This window comes from Thamnophis elegans, chromosome 2, assembly GCF_009769535.1.
Source record: "Thamnophis elegans isolate rThaEle1 chromosome 2, rThaEle1.pri, whole genome shotgun sequence".
NCBI classification, from domain to species: domain Eukaryota; kingdom Metazoa; phylum Chordata; class Lepidosauria; order Squamata; family Colubridae; genus Thamnophis; species Thamnophis elegans.
The window spans coordinates 103,243,949-103,256,345 of NC_045542.1; the positions used below are offsets into that span (position 1 = coordinate 103,243,949).

The 12,397-nt window shown below is 38.5% G+C and overlaps 1 protein-coding gene across 2 annotated transcripts in view; it reads left to right on the forward strand.

Annotated features, from left to right (window-relative positions):
- Positions 1-12,397, forward strand: part of HEMK1 (HemK methyltransferase family member 1) — a 62,693-nt gene that overhangs the window by 13,376 nt on the left and 36,920 nt on the right. For both annotated transcript variants that reach the window (XM_032209140.1, XM_032209139.1), the window contains exons 5-6: positions 5,570-5,731; positions 6,904-6,968. In XM_032209140.1, the coding sequence (XP_032065031.1) occupies positions 5,570-5,731; positions 6,904-6,968 (227 nt within the window). The remainder of the gene's footprint in view (positions 1-5,569; positions 5,732-6,903; positions 6,969-12,397) is intronic.

Consider the following 12,397-nt stretch of genomic DNA (forward strand, 5'->3'; position numbering starts at 1 on the left):
GTGGCTGACCAGCCTTTTAATCACTCAAAGTTCATAGGCTGTGCAAGGTCACTTTGCTTATTTCAAAACAACAGGATTTTTCTTGTGGGTCTTTTTCCAGGAATGTCACTTAAATGGTAGATGATGAAAGAAACTGCAGCTACAAAATACTTCTCTTTTTCTGTTTATCAAAAGAACATAACAGCCTTTTTCCGCTCTCTAATTGGCTGATTGCAGCTTTTTTTTTACACTTGAGAATATTTATAAAACTTGATGAAATTTACAATAAATCTACCAATTTGCTTGATGCAATTTGCAGTGAGTCTTCCAAATAAAAATGGTTAATAGTGTGCTGTTTATGTCCTTGGAGGATTTTCCTCGTTTCCTTAGCTAATGTGTATCCCAGTGCAGATTGAGAAGAAAAGGAAGATTTTTCCTCAAATAAAGAAAGAACAGTAACCCAATAGAGCTTCCTTTGGGGTTTCTAAAGGAATAAACATGATATTGTAGTCCACTACTGTGGGTATTTATTATAAGATTAGCCGTTTCCTAGGAATTCATATTCTTACAGAGAAGAGGGAGTCAAGCTATTCTCCAAAACACCTGAGGGGAGGGCAAGAAGCAATGGGTGGAAACTAATCAAGGAGAGAACCAACCTTGAAATAAGAAATTTCCCGACAGTGAGAACATTTAATCAGTGGAAGGACTTGCCTCCAGAAGTTGTAAATGCTCCAACACTGGACGTTTTTAAGATGATGTTAGATAACCATTTGTCTGAAGTGGTGTCAGCAGGGATGGGTTGCTGCCAGTGTTACTGCTGGTTCGGTGCATACCCAAGCCCATTCCTTTGCTGCCAGAAAGCGAGTGTTACCCACACCATGCTTCCTTAATACTTCATGAACTCAGCTATATTTTTACGAGCCCGTGTAGTGAAGGTATAGAGTGGTGCAGTGGCCTAGAGATGGAGCTCTCGCCTCACAATCAGGAAGCTGTGAGTTCGATCCTAAGTAGCGGCTGATATTTATGAGTAAATATCTGCTACAAACTCTTCATTCGTGACAGGAAGGGCATCCGGCCAGTAAACACTCAACTCCATTTAGTTGCCCCCCTCCCCATGCAATGGATTACGGGGTCATTAAAAGACAAAAAATAGATAGTGAAGGTATAGCTCCTTTAAGGAATTCTCGACAGCTATAGCAAGGATACCCATAAGAGGTCGAAGAATTATTTGCCTGCTTTGGTTCCAAATAGTGAACCATTTTAGCATTAACTATGTTTTCTTTTTCTTTTTTTGGGTAGATGTATTGCCCTTAATTTATATAACTTACTGTTTTTTACTACTTATAATCTTGCTTTTCCTGAAAAAGAATAAAGTGATGGGCTACGTAGAAAAAGGAATTTTTGTGTGCTTTTTCCTGTTAGTGCTTATTTCTGTTTTTTAAAAAATAAGCCTGGCCACCAGGGGGCAGATTGGTTTTAAATTCAGAAAACAGCTATTTTATTGGGTTGACTTCTAGGAATTATTGCTCTGCTGTTTTAAATAGGTTTCCTGGTGTATGTTTCTTCTTCCCTATTGATGTTTCTCTTTTTAGAGAAAAGGAAAGTAAGTTTGGTCAAAGTTCATATTTATTTTACAACCTGCTTTTTCTTCTAGGAATCATTTGTTCCTGTTCTTTGTTCCTTTGATTCAGAGAAATGCAGCAATACGCCTCAAAAACCTCTCTGAACCATTCTGGGTATTTTTGTCTTTTTACGAAAAGGACTATAGCTTTTTCACAACAACTGACCAAAATAAGTGGTTTGCTGAATATGTTAGGTGGAATTTTGCATGAATTACAGTGGTAACTTTTTTGACAGGAGTGAGGCTCTGGGCGACACAAAGCAGGTTTCCCTGAAACAGCTTGGAGCACGCCAGGAGTTATTCAGATCTTTGGAGTTTCAGAAGACACAAAAGAGAGCTAGTCTTAGACTCTTTCTTAAATATGGTTGCAAGTCCAGTCTGCATGAAAGAAACAGTATAGGCAGAAAAATGGAAATGACAGAATGGGTGGACATGCCTAGAATTAAAACCTGTGGCCTTCTTCATGTAGAACATCCCAAGCAGTGATCTGTATATGCCTTACTTGGCTGTGACATTGTAATTGCCCTTCTCTCTGCATATTTGGGTTTCATTGATTCCTTATAATTTGATGGTGAAAATCATTAAAATATTTGAATTCTTTCTTCTTCTCGTCCGGGTAGCTGTTCTATCTGTGTACTTGGGTTCTACAGTATAAAACGTCATGGAACTATTTGGTTCCTTGGTTCATGGCCAGACCATTTTACTTGATAAGGAGAGGAGGGAAACAAACAGCCACATTTTCAAATACATTTGCTCCTTCAGCCTGTGTCCTATCTGCATTGCAGTTTCTGTTTACTGCAGTGCACTTCTGATATAACAGGTTTTCTGAGAAACATTGGATAGCTATTGGACTGTTTTCATAAAAAACATGGCATTGAATCTTAGCAAAACTTCTAACGGAACTGGATACCTTTTTAAAAATGGCTTTTTTTCCCAGAAAAAAAGTGATATTTTTCTCGAAAATATCCAGCTTTTAATTTTTTTAATTCTAAATTCTCCACATAAAGAAAAAAAATAACATATTTTACTATTTCTAAGAAAAAACATTGATTATCTTGGGCATTTTTCAATGGGAAAAGTATTATACAATAGAACAGCAGAGTTGGAAGGGACCTTGGAGGTCTTCTAGTCCAACCCCTGCCTAGGCAGGAAACCCTATACCATTTCAGACAGATGGCTATCCAACATCTTCTTAAAGACTTCCAGTGTTGGGGCATTCAAAACTTCTGGAGGCAAGCTGTTCCACTGATTAATTGTTCTAACTGTCAGGAAATTTCTCCTCAGTTCTAAGTTGCTTCTCTCCTTGATTAGTTTCCACCCATTGCTTCTTGTTCTACCCTCAGGTGCTTTGGAGAATATTTGACTCCCTCTTCTTTGTGGCAACCCCTGAGATATTGGAACACTGCTATCATGTCTCCCATAGTCCTTCTTTTCATTAAACTAGACATACCCAGTTCCTGCAACCATTCTTCATATGTTTTAGCCTCCAGTCCCCTCATAATCCATGTTGCTCTTCTCTGCACTCTTTCTAGAGTCCCCACATCTTTTTTACATCATGGCAACCAAAACTGAATGCAGTATTCCAAGTGTGGCCTTACCAAGGCATTATAAAGTGGCATTAACACTTCACATGATCTTGATTCTATCCCTCTGTTTATGCAGCCTAGAACTGTGTTGGCTTTTTTGGCAGCTGCTGCACACTGCTGCCTCATATTTAAATGGTTGTCCACTAGGATTCCAAGATCCCTCTCACAGTTACTACTATTGAGCAAGATACCACATATACTGTACCTGTGCATTTCATTTTTCTTGCCTAAATGTAGAACCTTACTGTAGACCCCAATTGGGATTCAAATTTCTACTGCTAGCCGCAACATTGGGTGGATACACCACTTAGCAATTTAGTAGTCTCAGCTGCAGCCAGTGTTCAACCAAGACCTGACGCTTTTCCTGCCCTGCCAAGCTCACATTGGTCTCAACTTTTCCCCCCTCCCCACACAGGTCCATCCCCCTTCTCTGCCCTTTTGGCCACCTTGGGTTCCGTTGTCCCTGCACTTCACCGCCATCACTCTGGCTACCTTGTGCTCCACTGCCTAACTCACCACAACTGACCTTCGCTGACTTCTTCCTCCCATTGCTGATTCCTCCTGACTCTTTTTAAGGCAGCTGCTGGCTGCACAAGATTTTGAGGCCACGTACAACCTTTCTGAGGCCTGGCATGGCAAAGAGCCAAGCTAGAAGCACTTTGGCAGTGGGAGGAAGAAGATGACGAAGATAGACAACAGAGGAAGGGCAATGGGGGGGGGGGAGCAGGGCGTCCAAAAGGGCAGAGATGGGGGAGTGATAGGCACTCCCTTAACTAAGCATAATAGGGTGCAATTAATTGCACTCTGAAGAACTCATTGGTGCCAGCTGCTTTATTTTATTACCTTTTACAAAGTGTGAAATTCCCACAGCGATTACTTATTGTGTCACACAATTGCATTTACTCCCTTTGACTAACCGGGAGAGATGGGAAAGTTTTTGTTGTAAGTTTATGTGGCCTCTACTACACTATGACCTGCTTTACATTGCTTGCTAGCTGGAGACGGAGGAGGAGAAGGAGGAAGGGTTTGTGAATGCGAGGTATATGAGTACGCAGTTTGCTTTTCAAGCTATTCAGCACCGAATGCAAAAATAAGAAGAACAAAATATGTCATTATAAATATTCATGGCAGTTCATTGTTTACAAACTACAGGTGGTTGTCAAAGTTAAAGAAAAACCTTTTCAATTTTATTGTTTTCATACCTACAAACATTTGTGCTCTTTGTGGATTTTGCTGGTGCCCAAAGGTTAGATTCGGGTTTTAGAAATATACAGAAACATTGAGAAATTGTTTCTTTTACTAGACCTAAGCATTTTTTTATTTGTTTGTTTATTCAATTTGTATAGCCAAAGTTTGTATAGTCAAACCCATTTCAATGGTTAATGGGATCCAGAACATACCCAACCTGCTGGACCAGATCTGGCAGATAGAAACACCTGAGAGAAGGCAGACCCTGGGGTAATTCTTGAAGGACTTTACAGGTGACAGTCAGCTCTTTAAATTGCACCCAGAAGCACATTGGTGGCCAGCGTAACCCCCAAAGCAGTGGTGCTTCATTAGCCAAACAGCTGATAGCATTTACAACCCTAAAATGATTACATTATTGAGTTTGCTTCCAGAAAATTAGCAATGATCGTCAGTTTGAAAGGGATCAAAAATGTATTAGATAAGTTCATTAACAATCAGGTACTAAACAGCTAGTAGCGAAGCTGATTCTGTGTTACTTCCAGAATCAGGAGCAACAGGACCTAAACATCAGCTGAAACCTCTGCATGCTCTTAAGGGGGCCCATTTGCAGTAGGTTGCAATAGTCCAAACAGGAGGTCACAAGGGCACGAGTGACAGTGAGCAGAGCCTATTGGTCAAAGAATGCTCAACGAGCACACAACTCAAAGGTGTGCAAAGGGTCCTCTTACCATGGTTACTGTCTATTCTTCCAGTATCAGCCATGAGTTCAAATTCTGTTGGAGGGAGGAAGAAATTTGTATGAAGTAAAAGTGATTTTATTAACAAAGACAGCAATCCTACAAGTGTTTGTCAGAGAAGTGTAGAGCTTGCTTCTGAGTAAACCTAAATGCTGCACTACAGTATTACATAGAATCTTTTAAAATGAAATTTTGATTGTAGCGATCTTCCACTTTTCTACCAGTGCCCTTACCTTTGAACACAGAGATTATTCTTTTTAAATTCTAGTCTCTCCACCACTTCCCAACAACTTTCAACTGCTGTCTTCTTTCTGTCTTGTGCAGCCATTTGGCACTGAAGTGCAAAAAGACTATCCATCTTTCTCAGCTTTGGAACCTATGTGGAATTGGTGTAATACTTAAGGTTTTGGTCTTGGTTAGTAAATTTTAATAAATAAATACATATTTGTATTTTCTAGGAACTGGTTTCTCTCATTCTGGATGAAGAACACAGGAAGAAATTGACTTCTGCATGCAGCAGGGTCATTCAGGATTTCCCAGGGACCCGTGGTCCTATTATTTTGGAAGTTGGGTGTGGCTCAGGGGCAATTGGTTTAAGTCTTCTGAAAAAGCTTCCTCAAGTAAGTGATATTTCATTAAACAGATATTTTTCCCCCTTCTATTCAATTGTGTCTGATTCTCATAGGTTATCCAGACAAATCCCTGTAGTTTTCTTAGCAAGATTTTTCAGAAGTGTTTTACCATTGTCTCCTTCCTATGGTTGAGAGAAAGTGACTGACCCAGGGTCACCCAACTGATTTTGTGCCCAAGGCAGGAGTAGACTTCACAAGTCTCCCAGATTCCAGCCTGGTGCCTTAACCCATACACCAAACTATAAATATTAATAACCTTGTCCTTTTTTCCTTGGAGCAAAAATGAACAAGAAAGAGGAAGTCCCCTTTTTTACTGATTATGCTGGCTTTGTGTTACCTCCAAAATCAGGAGCAATTTGGCCTAAACAACTGTTGCTGTAGAGAAGGCCTCTTGGCTTATATAAAACTTGTGAGCTTGATTGCTGATTGTGTAAACAGAATCCTGGATCAGTTTTACTTTAATCTAATCCAGTATGGCTCCTCTTATCTTCTTAGAAACAGATTTGTGTTCATACCAGAAAGTGGTTTGTTATAGCCTGATAATTTTTACTGTCATTTGCTTATTTAACAGGTTAGCATGAACCTATGGTAATTTGGAAACTATGGATTATGGCCTAGCACATGCACGTTCCCAACAATCAAGGTTTATTCTTTTAAGCATGGTTTATACCATTGCACAACTTTACTAGAAAGCCAGAGGTGGTTCAACTGGTTCGAACTGATTCATCCGAATTGGTAACGGAAATCATGTGTGGGCCTGCCCACCCGCCCCAGCTCTATGCCATCCTATTTAGGCACATTTTTGAGGCTGGGCGCATGTGCGGAAGGCACATGCATAAGCAAAGCGCATGCACGGAAGGCTGGGTGCATGCGTGGAAGGGGCACCTGTTCTTGTAAATTGCATGCATGCAAGGTGAACGGGTGGTAACAAAATGTGAAACACACCACTGTAGAAAACACATGGAAAATTATTACTAAGTAAAATTTGCTACTTTGCCTTTTAAAAGTATATTCTTCCCTGATATAGATTAACAAAAGCTCATTTCCAAAACATTGCATCTAACACTGCTGACTTCAAATGGCTTTTCCCCAAAGCAAGGATATTCTACACTGTCGGATAAATGTTTTCTTTTATTATGCTTTGTCTCTTTTGTTCCTAGAGTCAGCTCATTGCCATCGATAAATTAGAAGCTGCTGTTAATCTGACCAAGGAAAATGCAGAGCGGTAAAAAAAAAAATTATCTTGTATATTTGAACTGGAGCCTTAAGCAGCCAAAACAGCATTCTCTGGGGATGATAAAATTGTTGCCAGAATGTTTGAGAAAACCCAGGTTTTGCAAAAATAACTGGAACTTCAGACAAACACTCCATACTATGGTGCTCTTTTTTGTTCAATTTGTCTGTTGATCAAGTATCCAATAACACACTGTGGAACTCATGAAACAGTCCAGAGAACAAGCATAAGATTTGCTATTTTTATTAATTTCATTTAATTATTACAATTAGACTTATTTTCAAACATTTCATGCATTTGGTACTCCTGACCTGGCAGCAGTAATCTTTCATAATGGAAGAAGTTCTTCCTTGAAAGAGTTAATTGAACATTCTAATGAATGTTGCAATGCAACTATCAAACAATTTGGTTCCATTTAAAGTTTCAAGAGTATAAACTTACACTTTAAAAAAGTGTACACTTTGAATAAACATTGAAAGCAAGAGGTTAGAAATTGTTGCAATCTTTTGGACACATTTTTTGCAAAAACAGACCTGATTTTTGTCAAAAAAAATTGCACGCATAGCCTTATGAAGGTTTATAGAGTGCTGCTGGGGAGGCAAAAAATGGTCCGTTTTTCACTCATTTCTGCCCTCCCCAGCCCCCAGGAGCTCTCTGAAAGCCTCCATAAGGGTATGCATGGCCATTTTGGTGAAGGGGGCAGGGCTTTGGGAGGCAAAAAATGCTGCATTCAGTGTATAAGATGCACCCAGATTTTCAGCCTCTTTTTTGAGGAAAAATGGTGTGCCTTATACTGCGACAAATACTGTATATGACAGAATGAGAGAAAGGAACAATATTCATCTGACTTGTTTTAATTTCATTTTAAAATTAATTGACATTAGTTTTTGAAATAAGTAGTTGTTTTTCAGTATCATAAACTATAAATGTTCAACATGACCATGGAGTTCTGATATCTTCCATAGTCTACTGTTTTTTGGACTAACTAAGCCAATTGAACATCTCCTCATATACGTTTCCTTCCATGCTGTTTTTTGGGGTTGCTGTTCTGGAAATAGGTTTTAGATTTGTCCTATTGCATAATGCATGTTGCAATATTCTAGCTACAGTATGACCACCACAGAATAAAGATGAATGATAACTCCTCACCTATACTTCTGTCAGTGCATTCATACATATTTGAAGTAATGCCATAATAATTGAAAGGTTGTTTTGTAATACCAGTGCATAACTATGGAAATCACAGAATTGTAGGCTCACATCTCTGTGTGGAGAACATCAGTTCTGATTTACAAATATAATTAACTTTTCTGTTTTAGGCAAGCAAAATAATTTAAGACTGCCACAGAAACAAAACTCTGTTTATTAAAAGTCATAATAATTCAGCAAAAGACTGCTACACAGAAGATTAGAATTTGCAAAAAGTCTATGGAGATTCTCAGTCATCGAGGTCATGGATGTCCCAAAGGTGCTTTTTCAGGAGGCAACTGGACTCTCTTGTTTTTTTCTTTGAAGATGTTTTGCTTCTCATCCAAGAAGCTTCTTCAGCTCTGACTGGTTGGTGGGGAAGGTAAGGTTTTATATTCCTTGCAGACAGCTGGACATTTGCATCTTTTGGAGCACTTGGAGGTTTATCTATGTCCTCAGGGATGCAAATGACCAGCTGTCTGCAAGGAATATAATTCTTTCCCTTCCCCACCATCCAGTCAAAGCTGAAGAAGCTTCTTGGATGAGAAGCAAAGCGTCTTCAAAGAACAAACAAGAAAGTCCACCTTTGGGTCATTAGAATTTGCAGTGGAACACGTGTATCTCATATAACCTGAGTTTAATCACCAATCCCCTTAGTACAGCTCTGTCTGCTGTCATATAATGCTCAGATGAATTGGAGCAGTAACATGCCAAAACAGCACAATAGAGTGTACATTTTATATGCATTTCAGGCTGTAGCTGAGGAAATATCTGCCTGGAATCTGAATTCAACAATAGTGAGCAGGATAATTTAATAATCTGACTTGACATAAGGCAGATATTCATATTTCTTCTTTTTTCCAGTTAAAAACTTTAAGCATATTTGGAATTGATCTTACATGAGCCCACTAACAATAATGTTGGGCAAATGTATTTATACCCAATACTGTCCTCCAGAGTGGTACAAACTCTGCAAAATAAGTGAATATCTCCTGTCTTGACTTGCAAATGCCTTGCCTCCCTTGTCATAAAAAAGTTAACTGATCAGGAAAGCAGGGCTAAAAGAACAAGAACAAACAAGGATTTTTCCACATATATTTTTGTTCCCTTCATTTTTATTCTAATTCCAGAAGCATCTCAATTTCAGTGGGGTCCTTTCCACCAGGAACCTGAAGCCCTTTTTAGTAAAAATTAAGCTATAAATTATTTTCATGCTATGTACTCTATGGGAAGTGCTATAATTGCTTCTCTTGTATCATTTTTAACTCTTAACATCAGTAGCCAGAAACCAGTGCATTAGCATTTGTTACCTGGCTGCTTTAATTGTTAATGGATGTAAATTCTGTAATGTTTATGAGCGTTTTCCTCATCTGCTGATATCTGTAGAAGAGTTTTCCATTCATGAAAGCCCCAATGTTAGAATAGGTTAGGCTAGGCTAGGCTAGGCTAGGCTAGAATAGAATTCAATTCAATTCTATATTGGCCAAGTGTGATTGGACACACAAAGAATTTGTCTTTGGTGCATATTCTCTCAGTTTACATAAAAAGACAAGATACATTCATCAAGAATCATAAGGTACAACACGTAATGTAATGATAGTCATAGGGTACCAATAAGAATCAGGAAACAATCAATATCAATATAAATAGTAAGGATACAAGCAACAAAGTTACAGTCTTTGTTGTAAATGTTGGAGGACACTGCTTGCTGCTGCGCTTATTAAAAGGGGCTTTCTCATGCCATTGGAAAATAATCCACCTGTAAACAAAGCCACATACACATGTGTATGTGGCTTTAATAAAAGCACAACAGAACTCTTCCAGGATGATACAATCAGTTTGCACTAAGTGTCTCCACCCTTGTTCTCAATTTAGGTCCTCTTTACTTTGAAGTGTAGGCTGGAAGGGAGCATGCCAAATGACATATTTCTTATTTTGTACACTTAGCAGTTTTCATCTCAGCATAATTAGTCTGAATTTCCTTGGTGAATTATGCACTGTGCTTGTTTTGTTACTGTTTTAAAGTTATTTTATATTATGTTTTTGCCCTGACTAGTACAAGTTGATTACTAAGTCATTAATGATATCAATGGATAAAAACTGGACTATATTAATATAATAGGTAGTTTTAGAAAAGGAGATGCCATATTTTTCTTACTTACGCTTCTAACTGGTGCTCGAGGTAAAAAATTAAATTTTGAAAGTTACAGTTTGGCAAATTGTCTTTGGGGCTGCAAACAGCAGAATCTGGTAAAGAATTGCTGGTGAAAAATCAACATAAAACTTAACACATTCACCTTTTTTTTTAATTTCCAGCTACAACTTTGCCAAACTCTTTTCCCTACAGCTGTTTCCCTGAGACCAGCATGTTAAGCCATGTTATCTTCCAATCTAAGACAATTATAAGTTTGTCCTGCCTTTTAAGCTGCATGTGAAAATGTCAGGGACTGCCTGTGGGCAAAGCAAATAAGAGTCAGTCTCAGCTAATGGGATGCCCCACCTGAATGTCTCAAAAGGCTTGTGGTTACTGACTGTATTTTCTGATTGGTCCTATTTTCCTAACTATGATTTGCCTTAGGCTTAAGAATCTTCAATAGTCATATCTGGGCACAGCTGTGGAATTTGACATCTCTTTCTCTAAAAAGTTCAGGAACTCTACTTCCAAATCACTTATAAATCTGTTAAACAGTGTGGAGTCCAGAATGCGGACTAGCTACAATTGTTCAAACCATTTCTGTTGCCATCTGATGGAAGCACAATGCAACCTACATTTACTGGAAATCTCACAGAAGACATACTTTGCTGAATGCTTTGCTGATGACAAACCACCTTATGTCCATCACATTCCCTGGGCCATCTAAACTAGTCACTATCAAAAAAGATTAGTTTGTTTACGAATGATTTAACCTTAATAAACCCACACTATTTATTGCTAGCAATGCATTTCTTTTTCTAAGTGCTTATAAAACAGTTACATGATAATCTTCTCTAGAATTTTGCATATCAACATTGATCTGTAGTTACTCCATTTTTTTGTTTTTTGTTTTGTTATTTCTGGGGAAAAAGACCAGCATTTGCCCTACTTTAATCCTTTGACACTATGGCCATTCTTCATGTTTTTTAAAAGTTTACAGAAAGAATTGGCAAATGTTATTTGCCAATTCTTTAAAGATTCTGAGGTATAATGGGTGATGCCCTGGAGATTTCCACTTATTTGTGCTAGCCACCATGCTCCTTAACTATTTTGTGCTAACCTTGGATTTCCATTTCTTGCTTTCATCGTTCATTCTGTTTATGTACATTTGAGGAGATAGCTAGTCTTTGACTTATGACCAGTCGCTTAACACCTGTTCAAAGTTACAACAGACGTCCCCAGAGCTACTTACAATCCCCCTTTGGAATTCCAAAGGCTACTTCTACACTTGCGGTCAGGTGATCACATTTTGGGCACTTGGCAACTGGCCTGTATTTATGGCCTTTTTTAGCATTCCACAATAACATAAACATGATTGGCAAAAGAATTTTGCCGGAAACTGGCATTTTACTTCCCATTTCCAGCCAAAAATGTCCATTGGATGTAATGGACTTGCTTAACAACTGTGGGGTTCACTTAACAACCACCTCAAAAAGGTAATAATGTCAGGTGCGGTCAGCCATGATCCACTTAACAGCTGCAGTGGCTTATACTCTAATTCCAGGTTCAATTATGGCTATAGATCAAAGACTACTTGTAGTTCTCCTTTGGAGAAGACCAGAGCAAAGTAGGCATTGAAGAGCACAGCCTTCTCCTCATCGCTTGTTATCTTCTTCCAGCTTTGAGTCCACCTCTTCCTTTTTTTTCCTTTCGATTTACATAGCAAAAAATGACATTTTTGTTGTCCCTTGCCAGGTTCCTTTTGTGGGATAAATTTTCTTTCCATGAAGGTTACCTACAGATACCTTTGGCAATTACATATATATTAAAATGCCATGATGCATCTATACCTAAAAAGATCAGAATTGTACAAGCTGTGATGTTTCCAGTGACATTCAATAGAAGTGAAAGTTGAACTTGAAGGAGCAAGATAGGAAGAGTATTAACCCTTGAACTTTGATATTGGAGAAGACCTCTGAGGATATCATGGACAACCAGGAAAACAAACAAACAGATCATTAAAGAAATCAGAGTTCTCACTCAAGGCACAAATGACCTAGTATGTAAATGCTGTGCAAAGACCTAACTCTCTGGAGAA